Source organism: Micromesistius poutassou (assembly GCF_964030765.1).
Source record: "Micromesistius poutassou genome assembly, chromosome: 13".
Lineage (NCBI taxonomy): Eukaryota > Metazoa > Chordata > Actinopteri > Gadiformes > Gadidae > Micromesistius > Micromesistius poutassou.
This window is the reverse complement of record NC_140283.1, coordinates 3724035-3747492: the sequence shown is the minus strand read 5'-3', so window position 1 is coordinate 3747492 and position 23458 is coordinate 3724035. Positions and strand designations below refer to the sequence as shown.

Here is a 23458-nt window from a genome sequence, read left to right as displayed (position 1 = left end):
AGATGAAATTTAACATGTTTAATTTTAAATTTTATTTCTGTCTTGCGTTCATTTTTTTTAATTTTATTTTTTACAAATGAACATGCTTAGGGATTCTAATAGACATTGATGAGCAGGATCTATTACAAGACACAATACATATGGCTAAAAGGAAATTGGTAAGGATATATCCATTAAAGAAGTCTGTATTGACGATCAGTTTGTTTTTATAATATTTTAATGAATAGGCTACGTACATATTGGTAGAAAATAGACAGCATTCAGACTAGAAATAGACCGCAAGGTCAAGAGACAGGCCTACCTATTTGCCCATTTTATGTAATAATGTTTCTAAGTCCAGCAGAGGGAGCCATTATACCTAATAGTTACTGCATGGGTGTGCATTCTGTAGTAGACGCCTATGATGCTGTGTTTCATTTTAAACACAGCACTGTTTTTATAGATTCTTTATCTTAAGTTAGAAATGTTGACAAGGCAGTATCTTTATATATGTTAATATTATAATACATTTCTGAAATAAGGACCATTAATATATCATGTGGCATTAGTTTAGTAGCCTATATCTGTTCTTACACCTTACCACAAATGTTACATTTCTCTAAATCCATCCAAAAACAACTGAAGTAACACCAAACTACAAGCCATTTGTGTTTTTACCATTATGTCCTAAAGATTATGCGTGCCTAAAACTCAAGCCTTATATTTAAATATTAAATAATCATCAGTATGTAGTCAATGTTCAGACATTCATATTACTTATTGACCCTGATCCTACTGTCCTCCACAGATCATCTCTGAGGCTTGCTTCTGGTTCTCTCCCCCAGACATCGGCCCATCAGACCAAGCCTTCACCGGACGCGCCAGGCCACCTGAGGTTCTCATGTTCCGCGGCCCGTCCAGGAGATGGTGGTGGTGGTGGTGGTTGTGGTGGTGGTGGTGGTGGTGCGGGGGGGGGGGGGGGGTGGTTGGTGTGCCAAAGTAGATTTACCTTCAATAACCATTTATTAAATCTGCATCCATTAGATGCCGGGGCTTCCAAGAGCTGGCTGTGCTAAGCCCCGATTACGGCGGGGCGGGCAGAGAAGAGGGATTCATGTGTCAAGTGTTATCAAGTGATTTTAGATCCCTGACTGCGATCTCTGGCTTCATCAGTCGCCGCTAAGCTGCGCAGAGGAGAGAGGAGAGGATTCACCCCACGATGCACAAACTTTGCTCACTTTTCTGACTGTAGCTGTGGAAGCAGCTGGGGAGTCTCTCTCTCTCTCTCTCTCTCTCTCTCTCTCTCTCTCTCTCTCTCTCTCTCTCTCTCTCTCTCTCTCTGTCTCCCTCTCTCTCTGTTAAACAGCAGGGGGTGCACCCAGAGCGTTGCTTCTGACCGAGATCATCCTTGCTGTAGCTCACACCTGACCAGCACAGGTGAGCCGGGCTCCTGTGGCCGGTCGGTGATGTGTGTGTGAGACACTACAGCTACCGCTACGACATGGAACCCACCAGGAGGTCATCGCTCAAGCGCACCACATCTGGCTCGCAGAAGGTAAGCACCTGAGTCCACAGTAAACGCCCGAGCCAATCGGCTCATTTCAACGGTACTTTTACAGTGCCTTTACCTTTACCTCTACAGAACCTTTACCCTAACCTGTATCTTTACCTTTACACCTAATGTTGTTCCTACCTGCCAACAGAAGTTTGAACTTTTCATGGTAAACGCATTGTATAAAAGGGAGAAACTCTGCAAGAAACCTTATGAATATATGGTACTTACTACATGCATTAAACAGGTGAACTGAAACGTCCTCAGCTATTTATAGAACATCCCTCTTAAAATGTGAAAATGTATCAGAACTCATTATGTGCTTGCTAGAACCTGGACTTCGGGATGCATATAACTATAACTATATTACTATTACTACTTGGGTCCTAACTAGCCTTCTGAAGATTCCTAAACAGGCATATGTTAGCCGGCCTAGGTCCTACTAGGTCACCAAACCAGAGTGTGTTCATCTCATGTAAGGAAGATACAGTCAAAGCCGCTGCTGCTAACCCGGAGCTAGCCGTCCCCACGCTGCCCTGCCTGTCGAGACCACATCTCAGTCCTGTGGAGATAGACAGTATGGGGACAGGAGGGTGTGTAGGGCGTTCACCTCCCAGCCCAAAGGTACTGGGTTCGATCCCCACTGCCCCCAGACCCTACTCGTGGGTACCCCTTCGTGACCTGCTCCTCAGTGACGCGTATCTGAGTGGGAATTCTTAACGTGTATGGGAATTCTTTACATGTATTGGAATTCTTTACACGTGTCTGAATGGGAATTCATTACTTGTTTCTGAATGGGATTTATTTTATGTTAATTATTTACGTTTATGTATCTGGGTGGGAACTCTTTACATGTTCATTATTTACATGTATCTCAATAGGAACTCTTTACATTATCATTATTTACTTATATATATACTTATACTTATACTTTTATACGTATCTGAATTCATGACATGACATGTTCCCTTTGAGGATAGAAGTTTCTGCTAACTCAGTGGTTTCCAAACTCCCTGTCGGAACCCGTAAGTGGGTCAGGGCAGGATCAAGTGGGTGGTGGGACGCCACAAACAACAGTTTGAACATCTTCTTTTGTCTTCTTCTAAAATATACTGTCTTGTGATTATTATTATTATTATGATTATTATTGGCTCTATGTTTTGAAGACAAGTGGACGGGAGAAGTAAAGAGGAATGATGTATTGACGAATTCGATACATAGAAACATGTCAATGTAAAAGTACAACGTAAAAGATATCTCAGCATGAAGCCCTTTGGGAACCCCCTGTGATTAATGACTGAATAGCCACCAGTGTGCCAGCCGGCGCCCTGCCAGGCAGTGTCAGAAGATGAGCTCCCAGTGCCACTGGTTCCAGCCCGTAATCCCCCATAATGGTCAATATGGGAAGCCTGAGTCCGCTGGGCCAGATTAAACAAGGCGTTGTATTCTCTCTAATGTCTGCTTTCATGTGATTAACACATTTCACTGTCACTGTGTGGTTGACAGCCAGGAAGACTTTTGTTCTGAAATGTCCTGTACTGTCCCGGTCCCCCAGAGACGGCCATCTGTGTCCATTCACCTGGTCCGTGGTAGGAGGGGTTAGTGGGGGTAAGTGGGGGTTAGTGGCTGAAATGGAAATCTGAAGAGCTGCTGATGTGTACACAGATTCCGAATAATAGAGGCCAGAAATAGCTTTTCATACGGGAGAACAGAGCAGACGTGAGTTCATTATACATTACATTTCCACTTTTGCTAGTCTGACACTTTGGATTACTTTTGTGTCACTGAAAGTCAGATAAAGAATGCCGACAAAACAATTGTAAATAAATAAAACAAACGCTAGTAGGAAACTTACATACTTACATTTTTGAAAGTTTTGCTATTACATTGAATGTATTTTTAAGACAAAAAAAACACATAACATCTCTTCTCTTTAAGCATCATTGTAGTAGACTAGCAGACGCTTGCAGATGTATTTGCCTACCAGTCATGTGTCCATACACACTGTTTGATCACAGCCTGGCGAGCTGAGCCATTGTCCTCCTAACACGATGAAGGAGCCACTGGATCCAGCTCCTGGTTGTCACCCCCACTCGTCGGTGGAGGCTGACGAGGCTTTGATCTGCTAACAATCTTGATGTATTTCAGTCTAGCTTCTCGAGCTAAGTCCTGGTTTGCCCAGTTGAAGTTGAATAAATCTCTTAATAATCTATATCAATAAATATTTTTATAGCTTGAATGAAATGACAGTAAGTACAAAGTACAAAGTATTTTTGTACGGTTATAATCTGTTTACTTCTCTCAAAGTCATTATGTACCACTCAGTGTTCAACTGACTGTTCTCTCTTAATGGAAAGTGGAACAAAAATCACAGAATAAGAGTCATATATGAATACTCATTCTGGTTTTATTTGAAATACCCCACTGAGCAATGGGACCTGGGCCCACAGTGAGGCCCCAAAGTATTGCTGCACTTTTTAATACCTCTCTAGTTTAGAGTAACCAACGAAACAATTACTCTGAATTATTTAATTAAAACTGATTCCTTTCCTGAAAAAAAAAAAGGGGGATTATTATTTGGGGGATTATATTTTGGCTTTCACGCCAGCAAAAGCACAAGAATCTATCAGTATAATGAGACGGTGGCCCCCAGCTCTGAGCTTTAAGTGTAGCTCTACTTGTTCCGAGCACGGCTGTGTTGCTATTAAAACGCCTGACAACAACCTCGAGGACCGACGCATCTGGAGAGAGACCGGCGCTCTAAACCATGTCTCATGACTCCTCCGTCTCCCAGCCCTAATGCGAGACATGTTGTGCTGCTCATGTGATCGCCAACTGGATTTCCAAACCAAGGAAGACAATGGCCGCCTTTTAGAAACGCCTTAAAGTAGTAGGACTAAAGTCAGTTTGCAGGATTAATGTAAATTTCCCCCCCCCCCCTCACCCCTTAAACTCTAGACCACTTTTTTAAATCCAAATCATTTCTATGGCAGTGAGAATATGTTGAAGATTATGCAGCCCGCACTGGAATTGACCATGAGTTAAAAAGTTTCACAAACGGCGACAAACTATTCTTCCTGTCACAATGCGTTAAATCCTAACCCATTCACCACCAAAGCCAAGCAATTAGTAGCTTTTATCTTCACCCCTTAGTGACATTACATTCCACACAGGTCCCCCCTCCCCCCTCACTCCTCCCCAAATCGTTTTTATATATGTAGAGCATCACTCCTGCAATATTCACCATGAGTTACACATTTGTTTTTTTTTCAAAACAAAAGCACTGTCAAATGCACATTATCACCAACACGTTGGTCCTAGATAAAATCAAAAGTACAACGGACAAGCAAATTCTCACCGCAAAATCGACAAGTCTCACCAGTAAGATCAACAGTTTCTCTAGCATTCCTTAAAATAGTGGTTATTCTCTATCCATAGTGAATCCAATGTGAGTCACCCTCACATTGCTATGGTAACAAGCTATACTCAAGACCCAATGCCCGGGGACAAGCCATGTGATTTAGTTTCACACAAGGAAGGCTTTTATGTGGAGGAATGTCATATAGTAACCATGTGCATTAAACATAGAGGGACAATTTAATCAAAAAGCACCGTAATTAACCTACTTACAGGGATAATTAAGATAACTTAATTTATCGTGGGGGATGTGCTACAGTTGTTGGATCATTTAGGCCGACTGAGTTCCTATGTGTAGGCCTATAGGTCCACTATGAAGTAGCTTACAATTATTATAACAGAAAGAGTCCTTATTTTTATTTACGTCAAACTGCTGTGGAAACAGTACAAATGTGGTTAATTGGTTGTAAGCTTGCCTCAAATCCTGTTAAACTGTGCTGCGGCCCTAGGCTGCTTCTCCCGGGGTTTGGAAAGGGCTCAAAGGCCACCAGAGGACTAGCGGGGCAGCTGATTACTGGATTTGTGTTTTAATTGCTGTGGATAATGAGTTTAAGAAAGCTGAAGTAACGGCATCACATTGGCCAAGCCGTGCTGGAAATGCTCTTTTGTTTAATTTGTATATAATTAGATCCACGTGCGTTGTTCCAATCAAGAGTTGGGAAGGACGGGGGCGTCCAGACCTCTCTCCCACTCTCCGTCCCTCTGCTGCCAAATCCCAGTTTGTCCCAGTCCGAGGCTTCTTCACTCCAACCACTAAAGTAGGACTTGCAGAAGTCATACAGCGTGATGTGGATGATCATCGTAAACGTTACGGGACTAACAACTGCTATCTGTGATCTCCGTTTCTCTGTCCTTGGCTCATCTCATTCTATCGCCAGTAACTCATTCTTGGTTCTTTTAATTGAAATGCCCCGAGTGATTACATTCTAACTCATATGAATGGTACTATAGATAAGTTAACAGTTGCGTACACCGCTCTGTTTCCTTTTAGATTTACTGACCATTGCCCACATCCTGAAATGTGTATTTGTATGAGATGAGCCAAACCAATACTACATCAAATGGTTATTTAGACATCTGCATGTTTCTTCCAAAAAAATCTGCCTGCCCAGAAACAGAGATTAACTGCAATTAGCGTCGTCTGACCTTAGACCCCAACTGGAGAAGCGTTTTGAGTTACCAAGACAACCGTCCAAAAGAATGCCAGCCACCAATTCTCTCAATTATGCAAATATAAGTTGAAATCAAAGTATTCGGAGTGGGTGGACATTTCCTAAATGAAAAGCTGGGCGACTTCTCTAGACTGGTGTTATTGTGTTAATTTTGGTGTGGCTGTCGTGTAATGTTGGACTGGATCTTCACTTCTGTCTCTGGAGCATGGGTCCGGGCCGGGGCCACGATGGGTCCCTGGGTGTGCAGAGAACACACACGAAACAGAGTTTTAACAAATTGGGAGCTTAGAGGCCGCGTATCAAAGTAGATTTATTGTGCCTTGTTCAAGTGAAGGATGAAAATACCCAGTGGGCAAAGAGAAGGAGGTCATGGGACTCCGGGAGGATTACCTTGAACTGGAGTCATGAGACTGCTCACATGATCACCACAATAAGCAGCCTTCATAAAGTGGTGAAGTTTCAAGTGTGGTGAGCTTCGTGGAGTCTTGCTAGCTGGCCCACTGTGCGCAGCGCTCCACGTAGCGAGAGCCGCTCTGTCTCTGCGTCGGGCTCTGCCATCGGGAGCTGGAGGAACAAGAGGAACATTTCACAGGGTAGAGCTTTCTGCAGGTCGTCCGCTGGGCTTAACCTTCGACTATGCTCATCAGATCGGATTGGACGATCGTATGTAAGTGGACCTATGTGATGCGTCGCTCTTAAAAGGTGATTTAGTTACAGATGGACCGCATTTTAGGATTAGTGGCGTTTGCAGTGGATGGACCACTGGGGTGGTATCAGGCTTTAGTCTGTAGATCCATGTTTGCCTGTTCAGGAAAATCCAGCAAGAAAAATTGACTGTCAACGGGAGAAATCTTCCTCAGACAAATTGTTGGCTGATTTAAGAATTGTTGGTTTTATTATAATGTAGGTACTTGTTAAAAGAGGTACTAGTACTTGTTTAAAAAAAAAAGCTGTTTTACCTCATTACAATTTTCTACATGTATTGAATAATCCATTAGTAGATTTATCTCAAATTTAAAAAAAATTAAAAGATTAAAACTTTTATTTTTTTCTTTAAACCTTTGTTTTTTGGGTTGAACCTTTTGCTTTTAAATACTTCCAAACACATTCATTGGCTTTTTGAAGAATTATTTTGAGCTGAAAGTAATTTAAATCTAAAAATCTAAATCTAAATTTAAAGTATTGTATTTGTATGAATGAATGTATCCAACCTGCGTGGCGTGACTCTTTTCATTCTTGTGAAACTTTATTACATGATTGAGTCGGCAGCCTTAATCGGAAGGAAAGTCCTATTTAAATGTTGAGCTGTTTAAGATGTGAATGATATGTATCTTAACCATGTCCACCCTATAGTAACTTCACAAGTTATTCATGATTTATTTTTAAATGAAACCTTTTTTTTTCAGGCTCAAAAGGCGTGGATAGAGAGGATCTTCCAGAAGCGAGAATGCAACACCATTTTACCCACCAAGGATCCCACCAGGTAAAATACTATTCTCCTATTCTATTAATTATCTTTATCTAAATTAAAGTAGAAATAGGTTGAAGGTTAATTAATAAACAGGGAAAACACAACAGGACTGGTATTTATTTTCTTACTATGACCATTCCATATGTTGTATTCATTTTAACATTCTTTATTTTCTTTATTTTCTCTTTCTAAATTAACTTCAAGCACCAACTTAAAATGGCAAAGCCCGTTTGAATAAGAACACAGCTCTATCTATTTGTCTGAGCCTAAAGGCATATTTTAACTGCAAATTGATTCAAATTTTCTCTGTATTTTAAAGTATTCAGTATGTGTTTGGGGGACATCCCATACAGTTAGGCTTTGTTTGAACAGAAAATTAGGAAGAATATGGGGTTCAGATTAAAAGTGAGCCTCCATGCCTAATCACAAATAGGCCTGTGCGCGTGCGTGTGTGTGTGTCTGTGTGTATGTGCGCGCACGTGTGCGTGTGCGTGCGTGCGAGCATGTGTGCGTGCGAGCATGTGTGCGTGTGTGCATGCGAGCGTGCATGCGTGCGTGCGTGCGTGCGAGCATGTGTGCGTGTGTGCATGCGAGCGTGCATGCGTGCGTGCGAGCGTGCATGCGTGCGTGCATGCATGCGTGTGTGCATGCGGCGTGTCGGGCCTGAGGCCTGAGTCAGGCCTCTCCTTTGATCTGCGTTACTTGCTACCCCACTGACATGGCCTCGCCATTTTCCACCAATCATACTGTTCAAAAGTACGACTGGTGGAAAACGTGTGTCACGGCTCCAGAACCACAGCTTACACCCGGAGCATTCCTTCAGCTTTCCCGGATGGCCTCCGAGACAGTCTCCAAGACGGCGTCCAGTTCTAAAAGCGGCCGTGTTTCCTTCTGTCGCCCTCCAGATGTGCGTGCGGCCAGCTGGTGGCGGCGCACGTGTCCGCCGGGGCGGTGAACAGCAAGCCGGCCGAAGACGCCCAGCTGGTGCACCTGGATGTCCCCCAGGAGAAGTGGTCCGTGGCCAAACACACGCGGACCTACCCCACCGACGCCTATGGCACCACCGAGTTCCAGGGCGGCGGCTTCGTCAACAAGGCCATGGTGAGTTTGAGACCCCCCCACCTCCCCCCTAACCCTAACCGCCCCCCCCCCCTCCTCCAATGGCTTCCTCAACAAGGCCCTGGTGAGTTTCATGGGTGACCCCCCCCCCCCCCACACACACACACACACACACACACACACACCCCCCCCCCCTAGATACCAATGAGGACACCACCTGAGCTCGATGTAACGCACAGCCCCCCCCGTTCTGTCCCCGCTCCAGTACATCCGCGTGGCCTACGACACCAAGCCGGACAACCTGCTGCACCTGATGGTGAAGGACTGGGCGCTGGAGCTGCCCACGCTGCTCATCTCCGTGCACGGCGGCCTGCAGAACTTCGACCTGCAGCCCAAACTCAAGCAGGTGTTCGGTAAAGGCCTGATCAAGGCGGCGGTCACCACCGGCGCCTGGATCTTCACGGGGGGAGTGAACACCGGTAGGACCCCCGACCCCCCCCCCCCCGTCCCTTAAGCCCCCCCACACCGCCGGCACCCTGATGCTCCCCAACGCTCACTTAGCAAATCACAAATTTCCAATCTTATTAGAAGATAAATCGTTGTTTCTAAATTTGCCTTGCAGGCCTAACGCAATACTCTGCGATGTCGAAAAGAGGATTTGTCCGGGCCCCATTGTCACAGGGCTTATGTGGGGTTGTAATTAGAGCAGCTTCATCAGTGTACGTGGAGACCTGCTAGTGGCTCAGTGTATCCTTGCTGCTCGGGCCCCTGGAGGATCAGGCCCCTAGTGGCTCAAGCCCCTGGTTGCTAAGGCCCCTGGTTGCTCGGGCCCCTGGTTGCTCAGGCCCCTGGTTGTGTCTGTTTGAAATGCAGGAGTGATCCGCCACGTGGGAGACGCCTTGAAGGACCACTCCTCCAAGTCCCGGGGAAAGGTGTGCGCTATAGGCATCGCTCCCTGGGGCATCCTGGAGAACAAAGAGGACCTCATCGGAAAAGACGTGAGCGCCCGAGCTACGCGCTCATTACCATAGCGTTCATTCAGAGTGCACAGCCTGGCACCTTGCCTGCATTTGCATTGGTTAGCATGAATTAGCATTCAGTCACAAGTTCAGCTCCGGTGTCTTCGTTTCTTTCTGCCAGGTGACCAAACCGTACCAGACGATGGCTAACCCGCTGAGCAAGCTGGCGGTGCTGAACAACAGCCACTCCCACTTCATCTTGACCGACAACGGCACCTGCGGGAAGTACGGGTCAGAGGTCAAACTGCGGCGGCAGCTCGAGAAGCACATCTCCCTGCAGAAGATCAACACTCGTAAGTGGACAGACCCAGGAGCAACGGAAACACTCCTCTATTACTGTCTTCATGAGTATCGGACAAATGTGTTTTTGGTTCGGGTCTCTCTCTCTCTCTCTCTCTCTCTCTCTCTCTCTCTCTCACTCTCACTCTCTCTCTCTCTCTCTCTCTCTCTCTCTCTCTCACTCTCTCTCTCACTCACACTCTCTCTCTCTCTCGCTCTCTCTCTCTCTCTCTCTCTCTCTTAAACACACACACACACACACACACACACACACAGTCTGTGTTGACGTGGTGGATGGCGATCCGGACGACCTCTGTGACCTTTGAGTTTCCCTTTGTCATCCTATGCCTGGGGCATCCGATAAGGCAGGGACAGCAAAGGGACGCTCAGCTGTCACCCCTGACCCCACACACTCCCTCGGGCCTCCTCCTCTGTCCTGCTGGGGAGTGGCGGCAGCACGTCACGTGTGGAGGCCAACGTATCACTGCCCCGTGCCCACCGTGGCCTGTGTCATTCTGCAAAACTAGGGCTTGTTATTGTGCCTGGATGGATGGACGAATGGATGATTGGATGTTTGGATGGATGGAAGTGTAGAGGGAGGGATGGGGATGGTAGATCGATGGGTGCATGCGGTAGGCCGCGAGATAGAGGGGCGTGTGGAACGATGGCTGATTCGGTGTCTCTCTGGACGTGAGCAGGCCTGGGCCAGGGCGTTCCCGTGGTGTGTCTGATCGTGGAAGGAGGGCCCAACGTCATCTCCATCGCCCTGGAGAGCCTGAGGGACGACCCCCCCATCCCCGTGGTGGTGTGCGACGGCAGCGGCCGGGCCTCTGACATCATCTCCTTTGCGCACAAACACTCGGAGGACGAAGGGTGAGGAGCCCCTGACGGCCGTTTGTTCGTGTGGTGAGTCACCCGCCGTGCCCTCTGTGTCTGTGGCCTCTAACCGGCAACCTTGTGTCACTCTCAGGCTGGTCAGCGACGACGTCAGAGACCAGCTGCTGGTGACCATCCAGAAGACCTTCAACTACAGCAAGAGTCAGTCCCAGCAGATCCTGCTGATGGTCATGGAGTGCATGAAGAAGAGGGAGCTGGTGAGTAAAGGGATAAGTAAAGAAGCTATCTAGTCAAGTGCATCGTCCGATATTGTTCCTGGTACGTGTGTCATTAAAGATCAATAAAAGGTGACAAACCATTGTGCCCATTTGTCATTCATTCTTTTCACTTCATCTGTCTCGTGTCCAACGAGCTTCCGAAATAATAAAACATATCCCACAATCATTTCCCTATATCATTCATGTGCGGCCTGTCATCCCTCATTCAGCTCAGCTGCGATATAAAGGGACCCGCTCTATGGATCAGCTGTAATGTGTTATCTGAAAGGCTCTCAAATCGCCCTGTGAAAATCCTTCAACCTGCAACTTACAAACCATTTTAAATACCAGGCTCTCTGGGTGAGTGGGAATGCGGGTTAAAGTGTCACCACAGTTGTCAGATTACCCATGACCCCTGGAGCGATTCCTCAAAGTGCTGGGGCCCAGACACCGCTAACGTATACACACTGCAGCCGTGGCTCTACTACTTTGCACAAACACAGCAGCTTCCCCTTACGCTTAAGTGTTGTGATTAGTAGTCTGTAATGCCTGAGACCAACGGCCCTTTAATCTGCCGACGCCATACATCGAAGGAGGAGAGATAAGCGGCCGCAGCCGTCAGCTAAGCAGCGCCGTGGCCGGGCTCATGTGGTCTCAAAGGTCTCTGTGTGTCACACGCGCTGGAGCAGAGAGAGGATACTGGCTCTCTAATCCTCGTCCATGAGGTTCTTCCTACTCCTCATACTTATGCTCACCGCTAAGTCAACTAAGTCCCCAGAACGCTACCCTTTAAACAAAAGTGTGTGTGTCCTCTATCCCCAGTGTATTACGCAGACAAATGCTCTGATACTCGCCGGCAGATAAACAACTTTGCCTCTTTTCATTTTTAATTGTTTTTTTGTAAGAGGCCTATTGCTGCTGAAAGCCTGGTAACATTTAGGGTCACTGACGTCGGACAGAGGGCCAGACAGGGTTTAGGTTTTAATAGTTGTTTAAGAGGCTGTTTATATTGCCTGCTGTTGAACCAAAGTGCCATGACTTACTTACAGGTGGTTCAGTGTCACAGTCTGCGCCCAGATATAATCCCTTCATCCTAAGTGCATTTCAAGCCAACAGCTGGGCCAGACGAGTAAAAGCACAGACTAAAAAGTCTGCTGCGGTGCTCCGCAAAACAATTTGATGCATTTAACTGAATTACTAGCTTACATTTACACAAGCTTCCCTATTTACCAGGGCACAGAGAGCAGACCCGGGACAAAGAGTCTGAAACAGGCTTTCAGTGTTCATCCGCTGTGTGCTAATGCATAGGCCGCTCATTATTAACGCATCCCAAGACCGCCGCTCCCAGACCTTTGGCCCGGGGCCACAGATTCATGCCCACCTAATCCTATTTGCCACAGTTGCACATGTGATGGGCCCTTGGTTTCAAGTCTGCTGGATACGCTGGCGCAGTCTGTTACAATGCCGTACTATTAGAACACTTCCTCCAATATCAAACCAGACCATGTGAGTCCATGTTCCACTGGGACGACTCCCACGTCAGCGTGCAGCGTCTGCATGTGTTCGCTGCTCATCCATCCCACATATTGTCTATTCCTTTTTCCAGCTCTGTGTCCTTCCTTCTGTCAGCCATCAGTACATGTTTCCTTGTGAGTGCATGTCAAAGCTTCTGTTCTTCTGTAAAACCTGTAGATTACTGTTTTCCGGATGGGTTCAGAGGATCAGCAGGACATTGAAATGGCCATTCTTACTGCATTGTTAAAAGGTACATTTACAACGCAATCAACTCTGATGTTTGTCCTTGTCGCTTGGCTTCAGCTTTTGATTTAACTCTCTCTCTCGCTCTTTATTTCTCTCTCCCTCTCCACCTCCATCTTCTCTCTCCCAATCATGCTATCTCTCTCTCTCTCTCTCTTCGACCCTGTTTCGGTGGGCAGGCACCAATGCGTCCGCCCCTGACCAGCTGAGTCTGGCGCTGGCTTGGAACAGAGTAGATATCGCCCGCAATCAAATCTTTGTTCATGGGCACAATTTACCAGTGAGTCGCCTTCAATCTCCCTCCACTTACAATGACTGCGGTGATGCGCTGCTGCTCATTTAAAGCGGCACGCATTACAAATACCTCACAAAACATACTTTTTTTTTCGAGAACAGACTTTAATTAAAACATATAACATGATACACTAATAAATCCGTCTTGCTTGGACAGCCTGCTGGAGCCGTGGCCAACTGTTCGCTGTTGGCCTTGGACAAGCCCAAGAGCCCGGTCAGCGGGCCCCGCAACAAGGCCAGGGCCAAGAAGGGGAAGGGCAAGGGCAAGGCCAAACCGGAGCCCCCCGAGGAGACGGACCCCAGGAAGCTGGAGATCATCCGCTGGGTGAGAAAAACATGAAAACAACAACGTTGTAAGGGGGTGAAAACATTGTGTTTACTGTTAAGACTAATTGACCAACTGGGAATGTGAATGAACTACATTTCTATTTTCTTTGTTGCACAAAATACCTATTATATATATATATATACTAATATATATATATATATACACATATGTATATATTTATATAAAAAATTGTATTCATTATTCTCTAACATATTCATTATTTTCATACTGTGTTTTTTTTCATTACTTATTTGTTCTATCTCATGTCTGTTCACTGAAATGGCCTGAAAACCATGAGTCAAATTCCTAGCATGAGTACAACATGTGAGTGGCCCCTCACATGTTTTCCTCCTGACTGTGAGTTCAACATGTAAGTGGCCCCTAACATTTGTTCTTCATGACTGTGAGTACAACATGTAAGTGGCCCCTGACATGTTTTAGTCATGTACAACATGCAAGTGGCCCCTGACATCTTTTACTCATGTACGTGGCCCCTGCCCCGTGTTCCTCCTGACTGTGAGTGAAGTGGTGTCTCTGTGTGCGTTAGGTGAACTCCCTGGAGCAGGCCATGATGGACGCTCTGGTCCTGGACAGAGTGGACTTTGTCAAGCTGCTCCTGGAGAACGGAGTCAATATTCACCACTTCCTCACCATTCCCAGACTAGAGGAGCTTTATAACACGGTGCATAACAGTAATACAGCACAGAAATGAGAGGGCATGAGTATCTTCAAAAGTTGTTTTAGTTGTCATTTTGCCCCCCCTTGTGTACCATACAGAAACTGGGTCCGGCTAATACCCTGCATGTTGTGGTCAGAGATGTCAAAAAGGTAATATGCGCATTCATCATGTTGCCATTTCTTCTTGATGTTGATGATGTCTTGATGCGATGTTCCAAGGCTCGGCTGATGATGCTATCAGGCTGCCCAAAGTGAATCATCTTATTCATGTGGTCGTGCTTTGCTGCGTCCTGCAGGGAAACCTTCCTCCAGATTACCAGATCACCTTGATTGACATCGGCTTGGTGCTGGAGTTTCTCATGGGTGGAGCGTACAGGAGCAACTACACCCGCAAGGCGTTCCGCAACCTCTACAACAATCTTTATGGGCTGAAACGGGTACAGGACAGCGGGGGGATGTACAAGACATGAAATGACATAGTAACAGTAACCAAGGTATGCCTATTTACTCACCTAATCTGTCGTATTTGTCTCTTTACAGCCTAAAGCTCTGAAACTCCTCGGCATGGAGGTGAGGCATCTTCCCATTGGTCGTTGTCGTCGTCTTCATCATCATCATCATCATCATCATCATCATCATCATCATTAACATCATTATAATCATCATTGACTTATGTATTCATATTTGTTCTCTATTCTAAGTTAAGCTAACTGTAAATTATAAGTGTTTTTTTTTTCTTCTTACGATGTTCCTCTAACCAAACATCTTTTTTTTCAGGACGATGAACCTCGAAAGGGCAAGAAGAAGGGCAAGAAAAAGAAAGAGGACGAGGTGGAAATCGACGTGGACGACCCCGAGGTGTGTCGCTTCAAGTTCCCCTTCCACGAAATGATGGTGTGGGCAGTGCTGATGAAGCGCCAGAAGATGGCGCTGTTCCTCTGGCAGAGGGGAGAGGAGGCCATGGCCAAGGCGCTGGTGGCCTGCAAACTTTACAAAGCCATGGCCCACGAGTCCTCTGAGAGTGAGCTGGTGGACGACATTTCACAAGACCTGGAGAACAACTCAAAGTTAGTCTTCCGTTCTATCAAAAACAGCATGGGGCTTTGCAAGTGAATTACTTTAGATGGGTTCTTTAAGAACTTAACATTGATATTATCCTCACTACTTACGATACATGTTGCTTCATCACATCTCAGTTAGGTCTTACGTTCAATGCAGCTAAGTTCCTCACTTCCTGTATGATCTGTGGTCTACATCTTGGTTGTCGCTGTCCTCTCATGCAGAGAATTCGGACAGCTGGCCTACGAACTGTTGGACCAGTCCTACAAGCACGACGAGCAGGTGGCCATGAAGCTGCTCACCTACGAGCTCATCAACTGGAGTAACTCCACCTGCCTGAAGCTGGCGGTGGCTGCCAAGCAACGAGACTTCATCGCTCACACCTGCAGTCAGATGTTGCTGACAGACATGTGGATGGGCTGCCTGAGAATCGGCAAAAACCCTGGCCTCAAGGTGACGAGGAATGCATAACCATACAACGCAACAACAAATATATAATAACAAGCTTCAACACAGTATTCCACACATGACGGTATTTCCTGTAGACATTGTTAATATATATATATAATGTTGGACCGGACAGGATGGATGGTTGCCAGGTGGGAATCGAACCCCTGTTACCGGCCTTGTTAATGCCATGCTAGAGCTAGACACCACTGCAGTAGTAATATTTAATTTCATCACTGTTGTTATGTGTTTGTCATTAGTTGTAAGAGTGCCATTTTTCTGATCCACTCAGGTCATTCTGGGAATCATTTTCCCTCCTCTGATTATGCTCCTGGACTTCCGTGTCGGCGATGATACGTCTTACCAAGCCCCGGTCGTAGGAGAAGCCGGGAAGGAAAAGGACGATGACAACAAGTCCAGACAGGTCCGTATCCTCACCCCATTAGTCCTCATACCATGAACCCCCGGGACAGGGACCGCCATACTCACTCCTCTCATGTCCTCTCCAGGACGCCAACAATGACACCACGTCTCGGAAAGGAGACGAAGAAGAGGGAAGCACCAACGTCCGCAAGATCCCCATCGGAAAACGCTACTTTGAGTTCTACGACGCGCCCTTCACCAAGTTCTGGTTCAACACGGTGCGTTGCCTCCTCCCCGTTCAGCTGGATGTACCGAACTTAACCCTGTCTCTGCAGAGCCAGTCGTGGCCACTCATGGGTGATAGTGATGGGCTTGTGGATGCTCTGTACCCGGCAGATCGCCTATCTGGTGTACCTGATGCTGTACAACTACATCATCCTGGTGAAGATGGAGAGATGGCCCTCTCTGCAGGAGTGGATCGTCATCTCTTACATCCTCACACTGGGCACCGAGAAAGTCCGGCAGGTAGACCACAAAACAGGACAATCTTCATTTTCAACCGATACAGAATCATTTAGAAGTATTTATAGAATTTTGTTTAATAATGTATAAATTTCGTGTTGTCACTTCCCTTCTCCCTAGATCCTGATGTCAGAGCCGGGGAAGCTGAAGCAGAAGATCAACGTTTGGCTGGAGGAGTACTGGAACATCACGGACCTGGCGGCCATCCTGACCTTCCTGATGGGCCTCATGCTCAGGCTGCAGCACGAGCCGTACCTGGGCTACGGCCGGGTCATCTACTGCATCGACATCATCTTCTGGTACATCCGCGTGCTCGACATCTTCGGCGTCAACAAATACCTGGGTCCTTACGTCATGATGATAGGAAAAATGGTAAGTGTGCCTTCCACATCATACTGGTGAGTGTGGTTGACCGGCTGTCTTTTTTCATCCTGCACCTTGTGCATTCATTTATTTTGCACTTGCTAAACTGCATTTTGCGGACTATTACTTGTGCAATGACCATAAAGTTGAATGTAATCTAATCCAACATGCCTATAGACCACATTGTATTAATCTGACACATATACTGTACATAATACATAGTACGCATGACCCAAAAATAATGAATAATGAATAATGAATTCGTAATGGTCATGCTGGTCATTGGTTCTTGCAGATGATTGACATGATGTACTGCACTCTGTGGTGATCCTGGATGTTCATTGGCTCTTGCAGATGATTGACATGATGTACTTCGTGGTGATCATGCTGGTGGTGCTGATGAGCTTTGGCGTGTCGCGGCAGGCCATCCTCCACCCTGACGAGGAGCCCACCTGGCGGCTGGCCAGGAACATCTTCTACATGCCCTACTGGATGATTTATGGGGAGGTTTTTGCGGACTCGATAGACCGTAAGACTAGAATTCATAGTAAGATTCTGTTTCCTCACTCTGGGCAGAGGATCACTCCCGTGCTGTGTTCGCTGCTTTCTGCAAATGAGTGGCAATAGATTTGATTATAAGTCCTTACATTTATTCGTGCCCTCCTGAAATAGCAGCTCCAATCTAATTTCTAATGGAAGTACTTAATATTAAGTACTTAATATTAAGTACTCAAATAATGTGTTTAATTCGTAAATTGATGATCATCTGCCAAATTGTTTAGTTAACCGTGGTTCTTCCGTAAAGATGAATGTAGTAAAAAAGCTGGCTGAATTTATGCATAGAATAGTCTTGAATTCATTAGATTAAATGAAATGATTAAATTAAGCTATAGACATAGCTATAGACGGACACTCCATCTAGGTCACTAATTATTAGGCCTATGAATTTTAAATAGATATAGATAGTACTAAATTGTAAGTAGTAAATCTTACAAAAATGTTGGATGCAATCTCCATAGTAAGTATAATGAATAAAAAGAACTCTTGTCACTATTGTCAAAATAAATTGTAACACTTTCCCTCTACTCGTTTTTTATTGTGCCTTTCTGGAATATCCTCAAGTCTACGCTATGGAAATCAATCGTGAGTACTGACTGGTTACGCTATTCAAATGTCCGGCTGAACACATTGAGGAAACGTTCCCAAACGTTCGGATCTTCATCGACACCGACCCTCTTCCTCCGACAGCACCCTGTGGTGAACACTTGTACGATGAGGACGGTAAGAAGCTCCCACCGTGCATCCCTGGTGCCTGGCTCACCCCTGCCCTCATGGCAGGCTACCTCCTGGTCGCCAACATCCTCCTGGTCAACCTGCTCATCGCTGTCTTCAAGTAGGCATTTCATGCTCCACTGTTGTGCACTGTGATTTATTCATTTTATTTGACCTTTATTTATCCAGGAAGGTCCCATTGAGATATAATATCTCATCTTCCAGGGAGTGTACTGTACAGTTACAGTACAGAGATGACATAGACCACAAGCAAGAATACATTTAAAAGTGTTAATGAGACAGAGAAAAAGCTAGAAACAGTGACACGCTGTACGATTAGCACACGCTGTTGCCTTGTTTGTGCTTACTTGACCTCTGACCTTTTAATTCCAACAGCAACACCTTTATGGAGGTGAAGTCCATCTCCAACCAGGTGTGGAAGTTTCAGAGATACCAGCTGATCATGACCTTCCACGACCGGCCCATCCTGCCCCCCCCGCTCATCATCTTCAGCCACCTCTACATCGTCTTCAACAGGCTGTTCCGACGATGTGCCAAGAAGAAGCAGGAGGGCGAGCTGGACGAGAAGGACCGGGGACTCAGTGAGTATTGGTCCAGACCCGCGGGCGCATTGACACTCACCGATGGTTTCGATCGAAACCCCCCTACCCGGCCTTAGCGCTCCGGAGTGTGTAAATGTGAGGCATTCAACTTGAAGAGCTTTGAGTAGTCAGAGGTTCGAAAAGCACTATATGAATGCAGTCCATCTATCATTTGGGGCCAATAGATCCCTTTCTGCCTCCTCACCCTAATCCTTGTCCCGGTTAATTCCCGACAGAGCTGAGGCTGAACCCAGAGGAGCTTAAGAGTCTGTACGAGTTCGAGGAACAGTGTGTGGAGGAATATTTCCGTGAGAAGGAAGATGAGCAGCAGTCCTCCAGCGATGAGCGCATTAAGGTTACCTCCAATCGGTAAGGGATACCATTTAATCACACTTGGATGGCTTAGCGAAGGCCTGTTCGGATGTTCATTCTACGGTTGCAGATTTACAGTACATTTTTATCCTCAAACCTTTTCCCGGCTGTCCCTGCCAGAGTTGAGAACATGTCCATGCGTCTGGAGGAGGTGAACGAGAGGGAGAACACCATGAAGGCCACACTCCAGACGGTGGATCTGCGCCTGGCCCAACTCGAGGAGATTCACGGACGAATGGCGACGGCCCTGGAGAAGCTGGCCGGCGTGGACCGAGGCGAACTGACTCGCACGTACTCCCGCAACTCCTCGATAGGGGACCCCTCCTGCCTGATGCGCCAGAGTAGCATCAACAGCGCCGACGGCTACAGCCTCTACCGCTTCCACATGGACCTGGAGGAGACGGCAGCCAAGCAGAAGGAAGCGGAGGAGGTGGGTAAGGCAGGGCTGGAGAGGCAGAGGAGCCTGCGACAATCCAGCGGCTCCAAGGAGTACGGCCCCACGTTGGAAGTCAGCGGGCCAGAGAGGGTGCGAACAAGCTCGTGTGTAGATATTCTCATATCACCCTGTGAGCAAAAGTCCTCAACCCATGGAAGTCAAGAAAGTGTCGCCCAAAGTTCGTCCGATTTGACACCAGATGCCAAGTCACTGCCCAAAATGCGTCCAGAGATGGATAAACTTAAAATTGTCCCGACCAGTGCCAAAAGGGCCAAATCCTTAAGACAATATCCCTCTGAAGAAATGAAAGCAGGTCCCAAGAGGGCCATGAGTATAGTCAACATTGTCCCAGACGAGACAGAATCAGAGCAAGCTCAATCTACACAGAAGGCACAACTTTGGCAGCCCACCTCTTCTTCTCCCCTGAGGACTAAATCATTAAGATGTGTGCCAAGGGAAAGCCAACGGAGGTCAACTAGAACAAGGAGGGGTTCGAGTGGCTTGGTCGTTATCCCGGGGGGCGAGGGTCATGAGTTACTGCAACCGGTGGACACCAAGTCACTGGTGGAGCGGTTCACGAAAGGCGCCCAACTGCAGCCGGTTGACAGCTTGCTTGCTGTCAACACCCTCAGTCTCTCTGAGCAGATGCCCCCAATGGTCCCGACTCCGGCCCTGAAGCTTGACGTCCCCCAGGCGCTTGAAGAACCTAGTGCAGCCGGACCGGCCCAGGAGCCTCCTAGTGACGAGACACCTTCAGACACCTCAGGAGCTGCTTCAGAAACCCATCAGTGTGTAAAGGAACCGCCTCCCAGTCTGAGGGTAGCCGAGGCGGTGGTGTCGTCCCACAGGTCATGGAGCTGGAACACAGGCGACATGGAGGCACGGGGCTTGACTGTGCCCCTCAAGTCAAGAGTCTCCAGCAGTCTGACGGACATCGCTGGGGCGTCTCTTGTTTTGACTGATGCTCAGCAACGTGGAGAAGGAGAGAAAGAACTACAGAGGAGTGCAGAGGAGCACGTGGTGAAAGACGGAGCTGATAAGGTGGAGGCCTCTGAATCGATGGAGGTCAAAAGTGGCGACACAGAAAGCCAGGAGAATAAAGAAAGGGAGGGGGCGGAACCGGAGGAAAGACCACCCGAGTAAAAGTCACAAGGAAACAAGGCAGCAGGAAGCAGAAGGACAATCAAATCAACTAGACTTTTAATTAACCATCAACACCACAGTTCAGTCAGTATCATAAATAGGTTATTGCAAAATGAAATACCACGCTTATTAAAAGTCACATTTAACATCTTTACTGACACATTTTAGGGTGAAATGTCGACCATTACAGCTGTGCAAAGTCCTTTGATGTGAATGTTGGCAATTTAAGTTAAATGTATGAATGTATACTATACAAGTTGAAATGAAATAAAATAAATAATGCACAGCCCATTGCATTGTGTTGATATGTAAACTTTTACGCTTTAATACCAACACACAATTGGCACACTACTTTCTATAAACACATAAATAAAACCCCTCTACCGTTTAAATATTTTAACATTCATATTCATATAACATGGAACCTGTAGGTGTATATATACACATAATAAGCATACAGAAGTCAACCTATGTCCCACATATCTGCCTCCTATATGAATAATACCATGGAGGACCAGTTACATGTACACTTTAGCCATAAGATCCCACGGCATACAGAGACTTTCCTGGCTCTATCTCGAAACAACAACAATAGCAGCTTATGAGACAAAAAAAGCATGAGATTTTTTTTTTTTTTTTTTTTTAGCAATTGCTACCGCATCTTGAAATCAGTGGCCATCCATGCCTTCTTAATCCGGTCTTCTGCAATCAAACGCTGCAGGCTGACTCTGTGACTAGCTCTCTCCGCAGACTGGAGGTCATCCCGTGTGCACGTTTCTCTGTATCTTTTTTTTTTTTTTTTACAATACTTCTCAGGATGGAGACACAAGGCAGAGCCCGCTGTGGTCTTCAGGGCAGGAGAACAGCCAAGCTGTTACCAAAAGGGGATTTGGAAGTAGGAACCATCCCCGAAAACAAACCAGTTGCTCCAGAGCAGTCCCTATCGGACAGGTCCTTTAGAGAAGAGCGCACTTGAAAAACTTCATCCTCCTCGACTTTTTTTCTGTGATTTTGAGCGAACCTTCGGCTCCTGATGCTTCGGTCTACCAGAAGAGAGCAACACAGAGGAGAAGGAAAAGGTAACAGGATTCATTTAAATAAAACTACAGCGCCTTAATTCACATAAATATAAGACTATGAATCCATCATTTGTGCTTACCGTCTTTGTGCTAAGATTCTGCAGGATGTCTCTGGCTATTGTATAAAACGCCTAGAGTGAAGAGAAATTATATTACAAAGAAGATTGGTTATAAAGTATTTGATGATTATTCCCAAAAATGTAGGGGAATAGTTACAGAAAAAACACTTACCTCCTCTACGTTTAAACTGGACTTTGCACTGGTTTCCAAGAACTTAATTCCGTAATCAATAGCCAGCTTTGTAAAATACAAAATAAATACTACATTAGCAACATTGCTTCAATACACTAAAGCTGGATCTAAAGTAGCGATTCTACTCACCTTCTCGCCCCTGTCTTTGGACACCTGTCTCCGGTCACTTATGTCACACTTGTTCCCCAGAATCATCTTCTCCACATCTGAGGATGCATGCTTCAGGGACAACAAGCATAGAAGTGTATTAAAGCACTCAACACGTACGATTTGGGTGTGATTGACCCTCAACGGGTATGATATACCCTGTTATTGAAGTGTATACCTCTTCAATATTTCTTATCCAGTTCTTTATGTTTTCAAAAGACTTCTCGTTGCAGATGTCATACACCAGCATTATGCCCTGTGTGGAGAGGAATATGGGTTTTTCACAACACACACAGCCATTTCATAACCACGATACAATGGAATATTAGTGTGAGACTGATCATTTAAGTGTGTGTCTCACCATGGCTCCTCTGTAGTATGCTGTGGTGATGGTCCTGAACCGCTCCTGGCCTGCAGTGTCCCTTTAAGTGACAATTTAAATACATGCAGTTTTAAATTTAAAATGAATCATTTGTATTCAGACTGGACAACCAGTCTGAGTAATAATACGATAAGAGCATACGATCAAAAATGACTAAACATAAGGACGTCGAGCCGAAAGTCATATCTCTGTATTTACATTCAAATTGCCGGCTAATCAGGGAAAGACATATTGCCACTTACCAAATCTGGAGCTTCACTCTCTTCCCATTCAGCTCTATTGTTCGGATCTTAAAATCAATACCTGCATTGCCATCGGACACCACAAAAAACGTGCGTTAAATCATTGCATGTGAATAGCTCTGTTGTGTGACACAGCCATTGACGATCGATGGTACAGTATTTCACTGTAGACCCACCTATGGTTGATATGAACGTGGTGTTGAAGGCGTCCTCGCTGAACCTGAACAAGAGGCACGTCTTCCCCACTCCGCTGTCCCCGATGAGCAACAGCTTGAACAGGTAGTCATATGTTTTCGCCATTGAAACGCCTATACATTAATAACGGGTTGATACACCGGAATCCCCCTGTCTGGAGATCCTCACCAGCTGTCGCTCAGAGCCACCGGCGAACACGTGACGTCAGGGCCCGTCGCACCCTGGTCTATGTAGTTCACAGAGGGACCTCTATAAATACATAAATAGGGATATATGTATATAGGGAGAGAGAGAGAGAGAGAGAGAGAGAGATACAGCTATTGGATTGTGTAAAAACACGTCAATATAATATATATATATAACTCCTAAAAATAAGAATAATTTCTCAAATGTCATTGTTTAAATACATTATATTGGACAATAGCACCTATATAAACGATGCATATTACAAAAAACGTAGTTATATACGTTGGTGCATTACT

The 23458-nt window shown here is 46.1% G+C and overlaps 2 protein-coding genes across 2 annotated transcripts; one reads left to right on the top strand and one right to left on the bottom strand.

Annotated features, from left to right (window-relative positions):
* Positions 1-1480: 1480 nt before the first annotated feature.
* On the top strand, positions 1481-20679 carry trpm1b (transient receptor potential cation channel, subfamily M, member 1b; the record flags this gene model as incomplete). Its single annotated transcript, XM_084477825.1, has 27 exons — positions 1481-1534; positions 7527-7603; positions 8497-8692; positions 8916-9129; positions 9524-9648; positions 9791-9962; positions 10647-10821; positions 10919-11042; positions 12735-12807; positions 12980-13080; positions 13252-13419; positions 13970-14104; positions 14200-14250; positions 14397-14537; positions 14641-14670; positions 14878-15167; positions 15384-15612; positions 15899-16030; positions 16116-16247; positions 16366-16494; positions 16612-16863; positions 17209-17401; positions 17977-17997; positions 18103-18247; positions 18523-18728; positions 18965-19097; positions 19221-20679. The coding sequence occupies 27 exons, from the start codon at positions 1481-1483 to the stop codon at positions 20677-20679; spliced, it is 5157 nt and encodes a 1718-aa protein (XP_084333951.1).
* Positions 20680-20785: 106 nt separating this feature from the next.
* LOC311356899 (ras-related protein Rab-8B-like) lies at positions 20786-23121 on the bottom strand. Its single transcript, XM_084476756.1, has 8 exons — positions 22958-23121; positions 22782-22842; positions 22519-22579; positions 22336-22413; positions 22140-22229; positions 21990-22055; positions 21839-21889; positions 20786-21722 (listed from the first exon to the last, which is right to left on the bottom strand). The coding sequence occupies exons 1-8, from the start codon at positions 23079-23081 to the stop codon at positions 21636-21638; spliced, it is 618 nt and encodes a 205-aa protein (XP_084332882.1). The 5' UTR covers positions 23082-23121; the 3' UTR covers positions 20786-21635.
* Between the last annotated feature and the right edge of the window lie 337 nt (positions 23122-23458).